General features: G+C 45.7%; 1 protein-coding gene across 2 annotated transcripts; it reads left to right on the top strand.

Annotated features, from left to right (window-relative positions):
• Nucleotides 1–4,829: 4,829 nt before the first annotated feature.
• On the top strand, nucleotides 4,830–19,595 carry CKB (creatine kinase B). 2 transcript variants are annotated; one of them, XM_066612291.1, is made up of 8 exons: nucleotides 4,830–4,915; nucleotides 7,209–7,396; nucleotides 9,049–9,203; nucleotides 10,888–11,020; nucleotides 12,167–12,338; nucleotides 15,172–15,295; nucleotides 17,683–17,872; nucleotides 19,215–19,595. In XM_066612291.1, exons 2-8 carry the CDS (start codon nucleotides 7,219–7,221, stop codon nucleotides 19,391–19,393), a joined length of 1,131 nt encoding a protein of 376 aa, XP_066468388.1. In that variant the 5' UTR covers nucleotides 4,830–4,915; nucleotides 7,209–7,218; the 3' UTR covers nucleotides 19,394–19,595. The 2 variants fall into 2 exon arrangements, with proteins under 2 accessions (XP_066468388.1, XP_066468387.1); XM_066612290.1 differs by lacking the exon at nucleotides 7,209–7,396 and adding an exon at nucleotides 6,540–6,755 and having other exon boundaries at nucleotides 4,832–4,915.
• Nucleotides 19,596–20,037: the final 442 nt, after the last annotated feature.

Below are 20,037 nucleotides of genomic sequence, written 5' to 3'. Positions count from 1 at the left end.
TGGCCCTGACTCCAATCTCCTTCAAAGTAGTGAGAGGAGAAAGGCAGCAAAGGTCCTGATCTTCTCTGGCTACTTCACAAAGCAATCCTAGTCATAGGTTTAGGACCCTTAACACTACCATTCTGCAGAACTAGCATTAAGATAACCATTATTTTCTGCCAGTTCCTACAGTTGGCATACTATCTGTACAATTAGCATGCTGTCTATGCCAACTGCCAGACTTTTTCTGGCAAGTGTCCTGCAAGTCGGCTCAAAGTATGAAATGACATGACCTTTTTTCATGTTGGGGAGACAGAAGTGGTAGGGGTCTTGAGCCCTGGAACAATGGTTCCCTGTCACAGGGGTGCTATCACCTGGCTGTCCTGGGCACCGCCATCTTGAATCATGGAAGATTTTGTGGGATTTTGCAAGATGGTGGCACCTGGGAAAGCTGGTAAGAAGAGACCACTTGGAACATCCCATGCTCCCCCCTTTACTGCACTGCAGCACAGTGGTTTGGGAACCTAGCCTGATGTTTGAGCTCAACTCCACCCAAATTATGACTTAGTAAAGCACAGATCAATTCATTCAGTTATAGTCTCACACTATTTTATCATCAAATTGTTCACAAATGATCACCTTCGCTATCTGCTTCACTTCCTTATTTTCTTAACCCTTCCTACCCATTAATTCTCACAACAACCATCTGAGGTAGGTTAGAGTGAGGGATCATGACCTGCCCAAGATTGCCCTGCAGTCTTCACAGATAAATGGGGATTTGAACCCTCAGCTTCCAGGTTGTAGCCCAGAAGTTCTCACACTTTCCAGTACTGTTATTTCCCCCAAATATATTAAATTTACTCATACATGATCCCTATCATGTTTTAGCTAGTCATGACCCACACTTACTCCAGAGGTTCTCAGTGTGTGGGTCATGACTAGCTTTGTCATGACTAGCATGACAATTGGTCCATCTAGCTCTATTGCCTATACCTGTCAGCAGCTGCTTTCTGGGGTTTCAGACAAGGGTCTGCCCCAGGCTATTTTCAAGGGATTCAAACAATTCAAGGGACTGAGTTAGCCCTTCAGAGCTTTGCAACCCCCTGACAAGCAGCTCACAACCCCTTGACTGAGAATCCCTGTCCTCATCTAATCACTGTGCCATACTGCTTTTCCACATATTCACAGGCTACCTGGCAAAGTGCTCCCTTCCCAGCAGTTCTTAAAGGTGCAGAAGTCAGGATTTGGATATTCTTTAAAATAAATGAACCAGGCTAGGAATTTAAAAACACTGTATCCTGTTGACTTTGCTGCTAAAGACCAGGCCTTTGATAACTAAGCCACTGCTGGCTCTGATCCTGTAAAAGAATTGCAGGCCTCCTTCTCTGCAACCCTATCAAAGGCAGGCTGCATCACTGTGCAACATTAGATGCTTTTATTAGGAACCCAGCTATTCAGCAGAGCTGTTGGCAAAGCATATTACCATGGTCCCATGTGTGGGCCTTGTCCAAGGCCCCAGTTCTACAAAGACTTACTGGTCTATTGCGCTGCTCAGAATAATGTAGCTCTATAATGTCCTCATTGCTTTGGGCAAACACTTTCACATAGTCCTCCATTTTTTTCTGGACTTTAATGATCCAGCCACTTTGAGAACTACTCTTGCCTGAAAAGTAGGGTATAAATATATTGAATAAACACAAACTACTTTGCTCTGCAACAGTGTTGAAGAAACTCAGCTGATGGAACTATTCTAGTTTTAGGGTCCAAATTAATACACACAACTTAGGGCTGCTGCATTGCTCCCAACAAACATTCTGTGCCCTTAACAACTCTGTGAAAGGCAGCAATTAAACAGATGCAGCTTTGTATTAACGTGTAACTGTAGCAGGGATGAGTCCAGCCCACAAGTAGGCTTGCCAACTTTTCAGCTGTAACTGTGCTTTTATCACAATCTCTAGGCCAGTGTTTCTCAAACTGTGGGTTGGGACCCACTAAGTGGGCCATGAGTCAATTTCAGGTGGGTCCCCATTCATTTCAATGTGTATTTTATTTTTAATAGACTTGATGCTACCATAGTATGTGACTGAATTTGGGGAAATGTTACAGATCTGTACTTTTAACAGGCTACAATGTATACGCTTTTAGCAATGATAGTCAAAGAGGCTTACACCCAGGTAAGTGTAGATAGGATTTCTACCTTATGTATCTCAGCTGCTTTTTCCTGAGTGACAAGATGCACAAAGACCTCTTTAACCACTCATCCCATGTAAACAGTACTGTACATTTTAGCAGAACCATTCATTGTATTTCAGTACTTTGGTTTACATGCAGCAGAATGAACTGAACCACTTCAGACTGCAGGATGGAGAAACCATTTTTGAATGCTGTTTCGTATAAAAACTCCCTGCAAGTAGAAAGCCAGCTCCCTGCCAAGGTAGTTTCCTGCTTAGAAGGCATTTTCTTCACAGAGGTCATTCAGAAATGTGATTCCCCATGTGAAGGGCTACAGCCTATTCTACCACCTCATTTTGACCAGCTCTGGTCTGTTGACCAGCTCTGGTCTACACAAGCAGAAGCTGAAGTGGGAAGAAGGTGGCAGAATGGATAGGTCTTCTTTAGGTTGCAGCTAGGAGGGAGTATTGTTTGAACACTCCCTGCAAGAAGAAAGCTAACAGAACAGGAAGCAAGCTAGAATCTTCCCCTTAACTGTGTTAATCTGCATAATATTGCAGAAAGGGAGCATGAAAAAAAACATACACAAAGAGTCTGAAGTTGCATTTGCTAATCTACTGCCTTGGGTTGCTACAGTTTCCTACTCTCACACACGTGTGGATCAGGACTAAGATACAATCAAAGGGCTCTTTCATACCTTTTCCCTGCTTCAGAACAGTAAAGGACGATGAGTTTGAATAGCCAATTATGTAGTTGAATGGAAAATCTTATCAATGCTTCATCTGCTTTTCATAAGGAATGGAAGGAGTTAAGAGACCCTTTTGCTTGTGCCTTTGCTGGTGTGAGAGTGAGTGAGTAGCAGGGATACTGGTCCTGTTAAGAAACAATTGCTGACCAGGCAATTGCTGAGCAGTGCACCTGCTCCAACTCTTCTCTTGTACACAATTATTAAAGATACAGGAGCCCTAGCATGAATTTGCATTAAGGTGTACCTGGGGGGGATGTCATGCTCTTTCTGTGCAAGCTTTAACCCATTTCTTCCCAGTCCACAGGTGCATACATTTGATCCCTGTTGCGTATATGCAACATTGGACAGAAATGGCTTAAGCCACCTCTCCTGTAACTCCAAACCTCGAGAAATTGTATTTCAGCTGCTCTCTCCAACATCATAACTCATCCCACATGACTCTTAATAGCTGCCTTGGGGGAAAAAAAAAACAACCCCAAACAAACCAGCCAGCCTTTGAATCATACTGAAAGCAAAACCTTTGACTATGTAATTGAGGATTGAGGGCCCAATCCTATCCAATTTTCCAGTGCCAGTGCAGCCATGCCAGTGGGGTGTGTACTGCATCCTGTGGTGGGCAGGCATTCACAGAGGTCTCCTCAAGGTATGGGAACACATGTTCCTCTACTTTGGGCTTGCACAGGTGCTGAAAAGTTGGCTAGGACAGGGCACTCAGTCTTATAGTGTACACACTTACCTGGGAGTAAGAGCACAACCCTATGCATGTCTATTTAAAAGTAAGTCCCATTGTGTCCAAGGGGGCTTACTGCCAGGAAAGTGTGTATGGGGTTGCAGCCTAACAGCCCAGTCTTAGCCTCCTGACTGACCTTGGGCCAGTCACTTTCTCTGGGTGACCTTGGGCCAGTCACCTCACCTACCTCACAGGGCTGTTGTGAGGACAAGAAGGAGGGGAGGAGCAACTGTGTAAACCGCTGTGAGCTCTTTGGAGGAAGGGTGGCATAAAAATGTGAACAAATAAATTAGAGTCAATGGGGCTTACTCCCAGAAAAGTGTGGATAGGATTGGACTGTAAGGCAGCAATCCTATCCATACTTTCCTGGAAGTAAGCCTATTCACTATAGTGGGACTTACTTCTGAGCAGATATGCCTAGGATTGGGCTCCATGTCCCTTTGGAAGCAGGGGTGCTTATGAGCCAACAGCATACCCAGACTCTATCTACAAGTGCAAGATACAGCCCTGATCCTTCCCGTTTATAAGGTCGATACAATCTACTCGGAGAGGCAGCAGTTTAATCACTCACATGACTCAGGTTCAGCTCACCAGTGAAGCTCTTATTTGTGATGCAGCCAATTTTTTTTTTAATTGCAACTGCTAAATCCTGAATAGTGGCAGATGGAACATCAGTGCATGGGGGGAAAACCTCAGCACATACCTGGCAGAGGCTACAATCCTATCCACACTTTCCTAGGACTAAGCCACATTGATCATAATGGGATTTACTTCTGAGTAGACATGGGCTCAGAGTCATCCTCGCCATGAATCGAGTGCATCTGCGGCGCCTGAGAACAAGCACCCTTACACAGAAGCAACCCATTGTGTTCAATAGGTTTACTCCCAAGTAAATTTGCACAGGGTTGCAGCATGAATCACACAGATTCCACCAGTCACTTTGTTTTATGGTCTTTTTTCTTTTGCCTACCAGGGTGTTGGAGCCTGGGGGGGACGATTGGGCGCTCCATCACCCCTCTGCGCCTGGGAGAAGCGGCGACCACCAAGTGGGGCGCACTGAAGGGCAACAACAGCGCCCGCCCCCCTCCCTTGCAAGCTCTCAAATGGAATGAATGGAATATAAATACCAGCCAATGGGCGGCCGGCTTGGGTTGTATATAAAAGTGATGAGGAGGTGGGGGTGAGGTTCCACTCCGGGCAGGTCTTTCTAAGAGGAACAGGAGCAGCAGTGCGGGGTGGTTTAGTGTCTGGGGGGAAGAAGTCCTCGCTTGCCTTTTTCTCGGGAGGTAAGTGATGGGGGTGCCTGTAGTCGCTGCCTGGAGCTGTGGGGCGGGCGGCTAGCTGGAGAGGGAGGCTGGAAGCAGCAGAGCTCTTTGGATGCTCTTGCCAAGGAAGAGATCTTGGTGGGGATAGAAGCAACTGGAGATCAAAGCCGGGGGAGGGGGAGATGCCGATGTTGAGACTGGAAGAAGGCATCGTTGGGGGTGGGTGCAAGGGGGGGTTATGGGAAAGTCTGGAAAAAGTAGCCCAGCCCACGGACGTCCTGGACCCACTCAAGACAGTGCTACGCTCCTTGGAAAAACCCTCTTGCTATGGGGCTGTGTCGCCTACGTGACCTGGATCTCCCCGATCCAGGCGAGCGTGCCTTTAGCAGGGGACTTGCATAGCTTCCTTATCGGGCGACATCTCCGCCTGCGGGGGAGGGAGTTGCATAATGGGACTGTTTCATTTTCTCCTGCCTCCTCCTCCTAGACTTGAGCGGGTGAGGTGAGAAGAAGTGGACGAGGGGCTTTTTTTGGGGGGGGGGGGTAGAGAAGAGCTGGGTCTATAGCAGTGGCGTAGCCAGAGGGGGGCCAAGTTTCGCAGTCACCGCAGCGTGCACGGGGTGAGGCTTGCATGCGCCTCCGTTCTGCTCCCCCCGCCTGGAATGGCTCCGAGGGAAGGGGCTGCGGTGTGGCTCACTGCAAGACCTAGCGCTTGCCCCCCCTGGCTACGCCACTGCCTCCAGCCTCGCGCTTCTTCTCTCCCCCCGAAAATCGGGGGCTGGACTCGCGCTGCAGCTTCGGGCTCCTGAGCAGGGAAGCAGGACGGCAGCGTCCGATCTTCCCCTGAGCAGTGCTGCGCTCGTCTGCAGCCAGCGCCCTTCCTCGTTCCTGCCAGGGGGAGGCTGCCTGCCTGCCTGCCTACCTACCGTGCCTTCCCCAGTGCAGCGCCCCTTCACCTGCTCCTTGAGAAGCCCTCCCTGCAGGCTAGCAGGTTGCAGCAGCCCTGCCAGGTTGGCGGTGCCCCCAACCTGTCTGCCCCCCCCCAGCGTTGCTTTGCTTAGCTGTCCATGCCTGGGGTGTGCAGCCAAGGAGGCAGCTGGCTCTGGGTGGGAGCTCTTGGGACCCCCACCTGTTTGCAACAAACTGGGGATCCCCCCCCAACCTTTGCCTGCCTGCAAAGAAGCCATCCCAGAGACTCCTTTCTGCCTTGCAGGGGAAAGAAAATATGTCTGCCACCTTGCCTTGAAGGTGACCCTTTGGGACCCGAAAAAGGAAGGGAGGCGCTCCATAGCGAAGCTCCTAGAGGAAGCCAAGGCCTGCTTGTGCCTGTCCCTGCCACTGTTCTCTTGCGTTGACCTTGGGCAACTCTCTTAATGCTGGCTTCCTTCCGTGTGTCCCTCCCTGGTTGCAGCCTGCATGGGGAGGAAGTTGTAGGGAAGGGAGTGGCGTTTGCAAAATACCTGGCAGGCCTCCACGACTGCAGGTGCTCTCGTGAGATGGTGTCTGACGGGGCAGGTAGGGCAAACGGCAAGGTGACTTTGTGCCGCGGCCCAGCTTTCTTCCAGAGACTGCCTGCCAAGTTAATACCCTGGAGGAGGCCAGGTGACCACAGAGTTTCCACTCTCTTCTTCTTCTCCTCCCTAAGCTCCTTGCAGTCAGGTGTCCGCCATGCCATTCTCAAACAGCCACAACCTCCTGAAGAAGAACTATTCTGCGGAGGATGAGTATCCAGACCTGAGTGCCCACAACAATCATATGGCCAGAGTGCTGACCTTGGAGCTGTATGCCAAGTTGAAGGATAAAAAGACTTCTTCTGGAGTTACCGTGGATGATTGCATTCAAACTGGGGTTGATAACCCAGGTAAAGAACACAGGTCACCTTCTTTGTTCTGGATCTGTTCTCCCTTCATTAATGAGGAAGTGCTGCTTTGAAAATGGCATCTGAAAGATCTCCAAAAGGCGACTTCCAAAAGGCATAGCTCCTTAAGCCCTTGAGTACTGGTGCATAAACCCTACTCAAGCAGAAAAATAAAGGTAGTTTTTTTTTTTTCCGAGGCATGCAAATGATCAATGCATGCAAGATCCTAACATGGTCAGTCTATGCAATTGCTCTGCTAAATGGTTTTGATGTACAATAAGATACTTCTTAAAAAAGGAGAAAAAACCCTCCCTCAAACTGAGGCTATTTTGTTTCTCCCCCTCACTACAATGCAATTATTTCCTGTGGCACTTCTTTAGTAAATCAAGGGGGAGCAGATCTTGGTGTGGTATGGCTGTCTAACTGCAGTGCGTATGGCTTTCTTTGTCACTCTAGCGATATCAAAATGGCCCCATTTAATAACCAGAAACTGCCTCCTGATGAGGAATATCCGGACCTGAGCGCTCACAACAACCACATGGCCAAGGTTTTAACTCCGGAGTTGTACCAGAAACTGAGAGACAGAGTCACCCCGAGTGGCTTCACCGTGGATGATTGCATTCAGACTGGGGTTGATAATCCTGGTAAAAAAGCCTTGAGACTCTCTGCTGTGAACCAGTTCCTAATAGTGGCTTTGGCTTAGAGGAGCGTCTGTGTGTTGGGGGAGGAGGGTTGGACAGTCACAGTTGTAGCTATAGAAAATAAATGCAAAATGGCTGTAACAAGAATGTGAATCTAATGAAATGGCTCTTAATTGAGTCTGATCCTCCCATATGGCAGCACTTGTTAATACTTGTCGCTTTGTGACTTGCCCCTCTATTACTGCAAGATGTGGCAAGGGCTACTTAAATGGCTTTACAAGGCGAGCGCAGACAAATTCCAAGGATAAGTCTTCTAATCATGGAACACCCATATTCTAAGGTAGTATATGAAATGAGTAAGAAATGTTTGGAAAGGATACTAAATGGGGTGTCATGGGGTTGGAGCCCAGTTCCACTCTTGTCTGTGCCCATGGTGAGAATTTTGTTACTAGAGACTCTTTGGGTGGCAGAAAATGCAACCGTCTAGAGCAGCAATTTTTCAGCCAGTATGCTGTGGGAATTTGGGGGAGTCATTAATTATTAGGGCCATTGGGGGATGTTAGCCCCCCAAGAGCAGCATGGTATGCCTTGTCAATTATTTAAAAAAAAACTGGTGATGTACCTTGACAATTTTGGCACCTTGTCAGTGTGCCCCAAGATGAAAGATTGAAAATTGCTGGCCTAGAAAACTCTAAATGACAACTTCAAAATGAGGTTTTGGTTTCTTGTGCTTGTAAACAGTTCTGTGAAATCTTTATATTCTCAGTTGTCCCTTAAGAGAGTGCATAATTGGAGCAGCACAAAATAAGCAAACTGTATGAATTTGAATGTGGGGGAGCTCTGAAAAAGCTCCAAACATAAAAAAATTTTCTGATTATATTTTTCCAAGAAACTAAACTTGTTGGAAATTGTTATGGTTTCCAGCCCTTGTGTTGGACTGCAGTAGCCCCTGCCATTAGGAGGTTTCTTACTAACATTCCGTTGTCTAGATATGGAAATTGGATACCCTGCATAGCACCTACCCCCTTCTGGGTTTAAATTATGTAAATTGTGGAATGAATTCAAGTTCCTGCATAATGTATGACAGAATTTAGATGGCCCGGGTGCAAGATTTTAATTTTTGCTTTGTGTGCACAGGACTAGATATGGACAATAGTGGGCAAAGGCAATAGTGGGGAAAGTGAAGAGTCCTTAAAGGTGATTTAGAGGGCAGAATCATTTGTAACCTTGTCCAGATGACCCATGAAATCTTGCATCCTACCAAACTTCCTGCCTCCAAACTAGAGGCCCCTTTATAAAAGCAAATTAATTGTGACTATAGCATTTTAGTTTTCTTCATAATTCTGCAATCCATATGGACATCTAGAACCTTCTAGTAAACAGAAAGCAAAAAACAGTTACGTCACTATGGCTTACCACAAGTTGGTGCATCAGATGGTTTTTCTAACTTGTTCACAAATTGCAGTCTTGTGGAATTGGGCTCTGAAGTAGCAACCAAATATGTTCTGAACCAATACCTCATAAAGCGAATGAAGTGTAAAACATTTAGTGCCTTCTGATTCACTTGTGTGGGGATGCACTAGAGAGCTGTGGATATTTTGGACCTAGTTGAGCACCTTCCAAATCTTGACTCTTCTGACTTGTTACCTCTGTAGGCCACCCTTACATTTTGACAGTGGGCTTGGTAGCTGGTGACGAGGAATCGTATGATGTGTTCCGCGAACTCTTTGATCCAGTTATCCAGGATCGACATGGCGGTTTCGGCCCTTCGGACCAACACAAGACGGATTTGAATTGTGATAATTTGCAGGTGGGAAAGCCTTTTAACATTAATGACTCTTGATCAAATAGCATGTTTGTTAGTTGCATGTTACCTTGGCTCTTGGCTATCCTGTACAAACCTAAAAGTTCAGATAACCTGAATTACATCTTCTCAGGGTTTGGCATGGTTGGTCACATGATGTAACCTGTATTGATGTGGCTGGGTTACCCCCCAAAAGCTACTAGTCACCATTGCCATGTGTCTGCTCCTTGGCCCATAGCGGTGAGTGAGTAGATGGTGGTGAGGAGGAAGTGCTGCTGCCATATACTTGCTTTCTTCCTGGCAAGGGCAGTAAAGAGGTCCACTGATGGAGGGACCCCCTTGCTTGAAGTATTCTTGCCAACAATTGGAGCTAGCATAGTTGTATCTATTGTCAGATGCTACCCATTGGGTGACTTTGCCCTCTGTCTCTCCCCTGCCACTTTTCTTATAATGGTCAGCCAGGCTTACTGAACACCTTTTTTCCAGTGTGACTTTGGTATACCCTGTATTGATCAGTTCACCTGCTTAGCAATTGGTTTTTCTGGGAGAATACCTGGAGACTAGGGTAGGACTGGAGTTTCTCAAAAGCACTTGGCCATACAACACTGTTATCTCACAGCCACAGTTTCCTTCCATCTTTTACCTCTAGGTTGGTGATGGGATCTTAGTCTAGGCCCTGAGACTAAGAATGTCTGAGAAAATTCTGCCATTCAAAACTCATAGCTGACGTTGCCTAGACCAGTGATTCTCAAACTTTAAGAAAGATTTACTCTCCAAGTGAGTCTTTGCAGGGAAGAAATGGAGTAGTAACCAGCAATTCTATGAACATTCTTGTAGAGTCAAGAGGTCTAGAAAGAACATAGAGGGCATCTTGCCAAGTCTGTGCCTTCCCAGACATCCAGAGTATACCAGGGATGAAGGTGTTCCATGCCACCAGAGGTGCCTGTACAATAGCTGGCATTGCTAGTGATCGTGCACATGTTGTGGGTAGAATGCAACTTCCTTCCTGCCCTTCTCTCTTGCTGACATGTATGAAGCACTGGGGTAGGAACAAGCAATATAAATAGACTGTAGCTGCTCTCTCTGAGTTGCTAATCTGTCCGACCTGATGAGTCAAGTATGTCATCCTAGACAGAGCAACTAATTGCATGAGTATAAAGTAAGCTCATCCAGCAACATATTCCCCAAAATCACATTCTTGGTCTCTAGCACTCATCTGCTATGACTTCAGACGTAGCATGGAATCATGCTATGATTCCATCTTGCATGTAGAAATGAGCGGTATAAATATGGCTTCCTTTCCATGGGGGTATTTCATGATGTCCCTAGCACGCATGCCTTTGATGGAACATGCAGTGTTTTCTTCTGCAGGACTTTAGAATAGTCCTTGTGGTAGGACTTGGCATTACTTAAAAATGCTTGAAGCAGACATATAAGGAGGTGCTAACCAACTAGATCCTGTATCATAAATGACTATAGCAAATGGAGACAGCTGGGAACTTGTAAGCCGTTGCTGAAACTCTCATTCCTAACATTGCTGTGAAGGTGCCACAAAAGCTTAACAGGATTATGTGTCCCCTGCCAAATCCATACCTGGTTGGTTGTGTTTTGGGCAAGTCAAAGCAGGATGTGTTGATGAATCTTCTGCTGTTGTGATGGGACTGTTTAAAATGGGTATTCTGTCTTTCAGGGTGGCGATGACCTGGACCCTAAATATGTCCTAAGTTCCCGTGTCCGAACTGGCAGGAGTATTCGTGGCTTCTGTCTCCCCCCTCACTGTAGCAGAGGAGAGAGGCGTGCAATTGAAAAGCTTTCTGTGGAAGGTAGAGTTGAGCATTGGTTGCTGCTTATCACTCGCGTAGAGCGAATGGAATAAAGCTGTAGCCTTAAATTACCTGATAACGATTCAAATGGATTGTTAACAATATGAAATGTCAAGTTTTATCCTTTGCTGTTGGTATTGTAAATACAGTGTGAGGGATGAAATGACTTCCTGTTAAGTATATCAAATTGAGATGCTTCTGGCACCAGCGAGAAATGTGGAATTTGGTATACACTTAGGGGTGCAGTCCTAACCAACTTTCCAGCACTGGCATAACTGTGCCAGTGGGGCATGTGCTGCATCCTGCAGTTGGGGGGGGGGGGCGGCAGTCACAGAGGCCTTCTCAAGGTAAGGCATTGTTTCTTCCCTTACCTTGGAGTTGCATTGCCCTTACCTCGGTGCTGGAAACTTGGTTAGGATTGCAGCCTAAGTCACACTTTCTCTTCCATCTAATACTCGACCTGAAAGAGGAAGCTTACTGTGCAACAGAGGCAAACACAGTGCAAGCCAAGCCACACCTGGAACAGGCAGCTTAGCTATGGGAGTGCTGCTGCCTTTCACATGCTTGGATAAGTCTTGGATGGATACCAAGAATCTTTCCTCCTCCAGCCTGAAACCTGTACCTGATGGCAGGAAATGAGCTTCATTTATTATCTAGCAACTGAATGAGTGTTAACTTTATAGAACAGTTGAAGAGCAGACATTTTTATCTGTGCTGTGTCCTCTTGGAAATGATCTCCTGAACAATTTAAAAAAATGCTAAAACTATCTGGTGTGCTCCCTGGGGCATTTGGTGGGTCACTGTGAGATACAGGAAGCTGGACTAGATGGGCCTATGGCCTGATCCAGTGGGGCTGTTCTTATGTTCTTAACTACAATTCCCAGGAAGCCTTGCAGGTCTCTTGTTATCTGGTGTGCTCCCTGGGGCATTTGGTGGGCCACTGTGAGATACAGGAAGCTGGACTAGATGGGCCTATGGCCTGATCCAGTGGGGCTGTTCTTATGTTCTTATGTTATGTTCTTTAGCGACCATATTTAGACTTCATTTTTTGTGTTCTGGGCCATAAGCCCAACTGAAGGCCTTGTCTTAAGACATCCTATAGGGCAATTGTTCTTTAACCCCTAAGCATCACTGTCCTTGTTTCAGCTCTGGCTAGCCTGGAAGGAGACCTCAATGGGAAGTACTATGCCCTGAAGAACATGACAGATGCTGAGCAGCAGCAACTTATTGATGACCACTTCCTGTTTGACAAACCAGTTTCTCCTCTGCTCTTGGCCTCTGGGATGGCTCGAGACTGGCCTGATGGAAGGGGCATCTGGTGAGTAAGACGAAGTGAAAAGGATGCTTCAAAACAGGGCAGCTGACTCCTTGCAAGTGGTGGAGACGCTAGCCTTGACCGGCAGCAGGAGCAACCAAAGGCATGGCTTAGTATGGGTAGGTGCTGTCTTGCTGAAGGAAGTCCATCAACAGACACACAACGAAGTCTTGTGGAGCCCTTTAAAGCCTAACAGATCTTTCAGTTATTATAGACTAGTCTACTTCATCAGAGGCATGAAGTGTTATCCTTGGTTGGCAACTGTGTGCATATACACATGGGTACAGAATTGGGGGGGGGGAAGGAAATGTAAACAGTAGTACCAGTTGACCACCAAATGTCTTCAGCTATCCTTCTGCAATTCATGTAAAGCTTAAACGCATTCAAGAGAAGCACAGCAACCTTGCAACAGCCTTCATTTCTGATGGTAGACCTGGTAAAACTAGACGGAAACCTGGAACAGGGCAGAAATCCATAGTCTCCGATGCTTAAAATGGCCAAATGACTTGAGCTGTCAAGTTGTATCCCTTTTTCAAGGTGGTGGTTCCTTGCTCCAGTATTTTAGTGTGGGGAAATTTTGCATACCTTAAAACACATCTTGGGCAGAACTATGTATTCCAGGGTGTCTAGTGTGATGGTGATTCTCCAGCAGAATCGTGCTGTGGAATGCCTCTGCTAAAGAAAGCCTACCTGTGGACCTGGATTCTCTTATCTGCTTAAGTGCTTCCTAGTAAGAGTTGCAAGTTCTCCCATGCTAGACCTTTATGCATGGAAGAAATCCAGAATATGATACAGGAAGTACAGGCACAACTGGAAAATCATTGTTAATTAATTAACAGAGTTGTGTTGCAGTCTCCTGCAGGTAGGAGTGAGTGCCAAAGACCTGTAGTGGAATCTTGTTTCTCTAAACTGAATTAGAACAAGCTTCATTGCTGGAAAGATGATGTGAGATGTTGACCTTGGCGGAACCAGGGTTGAACTTATGTTCGTTACTCATCTGAGATTTCACTGCCTTCTATGGGTGCCATTGCCACACTCTAGGCACTTTCTTATCTAATCTTTGAAACTCTAGGCACTTTCTTATCTAATTTTATATCCAGGAGCTTAGTCTCAAAAAGGAACAAACTCCATACAACTCATTTACAACGAGGTTGTGTGTAACTGGGGTGGGGGGCAGGAAGTCAAATTTTGTCATTGAGTACTGGGTCGGTGCTGAAAATAAACCACACAAGCTAAACCTGAATAAATGAAAGTTGACAAATTCTTCCAGTGGCCTGTATTGTAAGCGTGGCACCCTCCTTTTCTGTCTTAATTTTATTCTATATGCAGTAGCCTGTGTTTTTAGCAGGGCCTTTCTTCATGCCTCATTCTGAAGGGAGAAGCAACTGTTAATATTACTGGTTGTCAGGAGTAAGGGGACAGTGCTACACATGGCATTGTGGGCCATTTCTTGGCAAGCTTATTTTATCTGTTTGAACAGGTTACAAAACTAAGGGTTGGGCCAGGCACCAAGGACCGCAAGGGATGTGTGCAATTTTCAGCCTTGCAATAACTTAAAAGGTAGGCTAGAGCAAGGAATGGTGACTTGCCAAGGGTTGCCCAGGCAGGATTTGAACCCAAAACTTCCAGGTTCAAGTATGCAAGCAATCCATTACACCACACTTATCCCTGAACTGCAAGAGTCTGTCTAAATAAAACAGAAATGCTCTTTCAGGCAGCTCCTCTTTAAACTTTTCTCAGATGCTCTTAGTACACTTGCAGGTTTTCTCTGCAATAGGAAGTAGCGCACAACTTCTCGAGAATCCAGACAAAGGTTCATTATGCAACAGTCATGTAGTACATGGTTCTGTAACCCTTGCTGTATATCTTGAAAAACCTTAGCTTCTTGAGATCGCCTTTCAAGGTACTCCTGTGCAGTCTTCATAAACTACTCAGCTTGACCCTGTGAGAGACAAACCGAATAGCATGGGTAGTGCTGTCCATGGTAGCTAGCAGTCAAAATATGGACTGGAGACAAGCTGCAGCGGGACCCAAGTAAAGAATGCTCTCTCCCCTTCCCAAGCATTTGCTCCAACTATATGAGTGTGCAGCCTTTGGGAGGACATGCAGGCAAGCATAGTAGGTCAGTTTTCAGACTAAGTAGAATTGGAGGTGAAGCAAGAATTCTCTGCCTACTGAGCTGCCCCTTGTACAATTCCTGTAAAAAGTCGCTTTTGTAGCAGCAGGACTATACCTGGCTTACGTTGCTTTAGCCATTTGTTAGGGGAGAGGCCATGGCTCGGGTGCGGATTGCATGCAGAAGGTCCAAAGCGTAAGCCCACTTTCTCCAGTTAAAGGATCGGGTAGCCATTGATGGGAAAGGCCTTTGCCAATCAAACAATACAGGACCAGGTACCTGACTTGTGCAGGACAGCTTCCTGTGTCCTGACCTTGAATATGCAGACGGATTGCATTTGAAAACCAGAAAGCTGACATGGTGGTGAGCAGCACAAGAAATTGGTCCACTGGGGCATCAAGCAACCCTTCAGCATTGGCAAAACTGCTCTGGGTTAGGAGATGCCTCTATTCTGCGTGTCTGTCTCTTGGCAGCACAGGTCTACTTGTGTATAACACCATTTCACGGTCAAATGAATGTTTACCAGATTAAGATGGACAGCATAACCAAAGTCTTGTTCTGCTCCTACGTGGCTACTGCAAAGTAAATAGGAAACTCTTTTTAAAGGATGATCTTAGAATATGGTTGGTGCATGGTGAAAAAGTGGCCTCCCTGTCTGGGTCTGGTTTGGGGTAAAGAAATCTGGAAGTCTCTACAGGTTCCTGGTTTTTGTCTTTTCAGGCACAATGACAACAAGACCTTCCTTGTATGGATTAATGAGGAAGACCATCTTAGAGTCATTTCCATGCAGAAAGGTGGAAACATGCGGGAAGTGTTCAGTCGCTTCTGTACTGGGCTAACGCAGGTAAATACAAGTGCTGGTGGAGGGAAGCTTCTCACTGGTGAATTGGTGCAGGCTTCTCTGCAGTGTTCACAGTGTGGGCTTGGTGTCTGCTGTAGAATGAATGCAGCAGCACGCGTTGCTAGGCCTTTGAATTCCCAGTTCAGGCAGAGGTTGTGGCGCACTGCGCTTGTAGAAGCAAATGCAGATTTGCAATGGGAGCCAATCTGTCAATACTGGGGCACCTGCCCTTTCTGTCTGGAGGAAGGGAGGCCTGAGGACACAGACCCTGTCCATGTTCTCCTGTAAAGAAGGCCTGTTTGGCATTGGGATGCCAGCCGTGTGTTTTTATGCCACCTCCAACTCATATTGCATTCTGGACAATAGCAGGCAGCGGGGCCTAGGAGAGGGGGGTAAAGGGGGTAATTTGTACCTGGGCCCAGGGTCAAAAAGGTGGCCCAGGAGCCAAAGGAGGGGGCCCAGAAATTTCCTGGGATCTGACATTTTCCAATCTCACCTGAACTCAAAGCCCACATGGGATGCTGGAGGCACTACTATGGGGCATCTGGCTGCAGCAACCGGCAAGCCATACATCCTGGGCTGAGGAATGCATACATGACACTCCTTAACACAGTGTCAAATCTGGAAAGCAACTGGCCTGCTACAGTAGCTCTTTGGCTTGTGGATCTACTTAGCATGAAGAAGCATATAGGAGCTCAGCTGTAACACTACAGAAGGATGTTCTGGTGCACACAGGACATTTTCCATTCTGTTATGAGCCTAAATATGATGATTTTCTGCATGTTTTTCTATATTTAAAAGATTTTAGAGAGACTTAGGAGTGTGTGTTTTTTGTATTGCTGTATCTACCTGCCAATGCTGCATGAGCAAGTAGACATGGGCTCCAGAGACTTTTCAAGATGCCTTCACCCTTCCCCAGCCTGTTTTGTCCCCCGCCCGCATTCTTCTTACCAGTCACCACCCTCCCCCCGTTCTGTTTCACCTCTCCCCCCTTTGCAAAGGGGCAAAGCAACTTTGTACCCCCTGATAAAATTCTTCTCGGAGGCCCTGGCAGGCAGCTATATGCTGTTTCTGAGTTGCAGGTATACAGTAATCTGATATACTGGAGCAGTTGACTTGAGATGCAGTCATGTGAAGCTCTTGAAAGGGGAGGAGAGACTAGACCCCGTGCATCATTCCAAATGTAGCATTACTGGTGCGGGTGTTTAAGCTTCAGTTCCTAACAATTTCTGCCACAGATCTGATAAAGTAGCAGAAGTTGTCATACATACTGCAGTCCTTCGTATTGGCAGGGGTAGGAAGGTGCTTTGTTTAACATGAGATTGTGTCCCATTCTGCTCAGGGATTGTAGACTGCAAATATCTTCAGTATCTCTTGGAGAGAAACTGTTGGTTTGCATCCATCTTTAATATATGTGAAAATGGGTATGCCAGTTTGGAAGCTGCTCTTTCCTATCAGCCTGCAGCTTCACAATAAAAGGAATACGTGGATTCTTAAACAAACTGGAGATTGCTTTATGAAGAACATGTCCCTCCATCCTGATCCAATAGCCTATGCAAAGGTTAGATTGCAAGGGTTTCTGACGCTTGATAGCAACAAAAAGGCTTCCTCCTAAATTAGGTGGTGGAAATTCTTGTTCTTCGTAGCTCTGGTGTAGATCTGCATATTTATATTTTCAATGGCATATTTATATTTTGTGTATTTCAACGGCTGTTTAAATATGCAGTGTATAGTTAATGGAATGTGTATGTAGCTGACTTTGGTGCCAGAATCACATTTTGCATCTGGCTCCACTCCCTAGCCACTTTTGGTGGCTCTATCGACAAAAGTCGATCCCACAAACCTGAAGGCTGTTCATGTTGGAGTTGGCAAACTCTGAGGATCATCAGCTTTATTCCCTTGAACTTTCTTTGGAGCAAAGTCCAGGCCCAATTGAGTTCATGCTACAGGCAAACAGGGTGCCCCAAGCAAATATACACACCATATTGTTTAATTTACATGTTTTATGGTATAAACATATGATATAGAGAAGTTGTTTTAATAAATAATAAATAATAACTTTATTTCTACCCCGCCTTTCTCCCCGAAGGGACTCAAGGCGGTTTTTTGACCCACTGAAATATTTCCCACTGGTGCAATTAACTAAGATCTGTAGTAATTCACCAGCATGGGTGCTGGGATAGTTCCACACATCTCTTCCCTTAGATTTTCAAGTATTGCAGGTTTTTGACAATGAAGTACGTTTGAATTAGATTTCATTTAAAATACATGTACATTTTTTTTTGAGGCACCCTGTGTGTAACTTTTTAAAAACAGAACAAAAAACTAATGTGAGGACATGTGGCTTTGGTGAACAAGCTCTTCATAGTGGTCTGTATTTTTCCACCTAGATCGAAAAGCTTTTCAAGTCCAAAGGCTATGAGTTTATGTGGAATCCCCACCTTGGCTACATCTTGACCTGCCCATCCAACCTTGGCACAGGTCTCCGTGCAGGAGTTCATATTAAGTTACCCCACCTTGGCAAGCATGAAAAATTTGGTGAAATCCTCAAGAGGCTGAGGCTGCAAAAACGTGGTACAGGTGAGGAAATGATGGGACCCAACACTGATGATTGAAGCTGCCTTTGACCGAAGGAACAGGAATGTAGCATGGCCATCCTGTCTTACTTCCTGCTGCCTTAAAATGACACCCTTGTATAGTTCTCACATAATGCTCCCCAGACGCATTGGGGAGTGTAGGCAAACTGACACAGTCACAGCAGGGTCACTAGCAATTATTTATTCTCCTGTCCACCTATCCCAATTATGTGCACTAGCTATAGGAATTTTTTAATCATTTGAACCTTGCTGCTGCTGCTGCCTTGTGACATTTTTCATGCCCTCAGGCTAGTCTTAAAAGAGGAACAGGCCAAATCTGGTTAGCTACATTGTGTTCAAGTCACGTGAAAGGTTCTTCAGTTACCTCTTCTGTGTGTACTCTGCAAACCAAGATACAGGTCCAACCCTGTTATACATGGATTTTTTATACACAGATTTGACTCAACATGAATGACCACTGCAAATGAGAAGGAATGTGCTGAGAAGGGGAAAAATGCACCCCTTTAAAATCACAGTTTAAAAAAAAAAAATTGATTTTCTTACTGTTGTAGAGAGAAAGTCAAGTAAGTGATTACAGGTATAACCTAATTATCCATGGATTTTTCTATCTCAACCCTAAGAAAAGGGCCCTTTAAATTGAAGGAAAACAGTCTAACAATAGCTGCGTTAATGCAAGAGAGGGCAGCAGGGCAGCCAGCTGACAATCCATCATTCTTTCTCCAAGGCAAGCAACCCCACCCTTCCCCCTGAGCATGTGAAAGAAAGAATCACTTTGCTCTGGATGAAGGGAGGGGTTTTGCTTTGGGTGAAGGAAGGGATCCCTGGCTTGGAGTGAAGCTTTCTAAGAACCTGGAGAGAGACTGATGGATTGTCTGCTTAATGACTCTTTCTTACATCACAAAGATCAGCAAGGCTGTTTTTTTAAATCACTGAAGAAAGGGACACTGTTTTTTAAATAGATTTGCTTTAATATGATTTTTGCCATCCACATGAGTTCAGGGAACAGAACCCTTGCAAATAATGAGACTCAACCTGTATTGTGCAATAGTGTGGCCCTCTTTCTTTGCTTGCTGGTAATTTAGAGATGGTCAACCAGGCTTCACTTAGTCTATATATTGCCCTAAGGCTGTTCATACAACCTGACTTCACACAGCTCAAGAATGACCTTCCCAAATGCAGAGAACTTTCATCATGGGCAAAGTAGATCTGGGCTTTTGAACTTCAGCAGGTTTGTTGGGGTGGTTAGCAAGAGCTTAAAATCCACTTGGATGGCAGGTTCGAAGCTGATGACTCTGTCTCAACTAGATGCTGGTTTTCTGTTTTAGGTGGTGTGGATACGGCCGCCGTGGGAGGTGTGTTTGACGTCTCAAATGCTGATCGCCTTGGGTTCTCTGAGGTGGAGCTGGTACAAATGGTGGTTGACGGGGTGAAGCTGCTGATTGACATGGAGAAATGCCTTGAAAAGGGCCAGCCCATTGATGACCTCATGCCAGCTCAGAAATGAAAAGCACTTTAACTCGCCCTTTCATGCTTCTTCCTAACTTATTGGATGAAATAATAAGAAATGCTTCAATCAAAACCCTGGAGAGGGCAACAGAAAAATCCCACTTAGCAACACTTGTAGAAAGTCTTCCATCCATAATGTGTTAGAGTTTATTTTTTTGATGGCTGAGATGTTACTGAAAAACTGAAATAAACCATGGTTTGGCCTGACAAATGTCTTGGGCTCTCTCTAAAGTTGAGTGGCATTTTGTGGCCAGGCCTGCTCCTGGCTCCTGCAGGATTAGCTAGGACTTATAGCTGCTCCCATCAGTCTCATTCTAGAGCCATTTTTATATAGGCATCTTTTTGTGTGTGTTCATTAAAAAAAAAATATCCAGCCTTTCCCTGAAGATTCAGGGCATTGTACTGGACTCTCTCCATTTCATTCTTGCAGCAACTGAGGTCAAGAATGACTGAGTGCTCCAAGGTTATCTGCTGAACCTAAACTAGACTTTGCATTCTCCCTGCCAATAGCATGGACTGTTCAATTTTGTTCTTTGTATTTGAAAGAAAGTGAACAACTATGGGGGGGTTCCATAATGGGTTCCATGTGTAACCTTTGTCCAGATTCCGATAGTCATGTGAGCATTTGAACTCTCCATCTGT

This window comes from Tiliqua scincoides, chromosome 1 (assembly GCF_035046505.1).
Source record: "Tiliqua scincoides isolate rTilSci1 chromosome 1, rTilSci1.hap2, whole genome shotgun sequence".
Classification (NCBI taxonomy): domain Eukaryota; kingdom Metazoa; phylum Chordata; class Lepidosauria; order Squamata; family Scincidae; genus Tiliqua; species Tiliqua scincoides.
The sequence above is the reverse complement of the archived record's forward strand: the minus strand, read 5'-3'. Positions and strand labels throughout refer to the sequence as shown.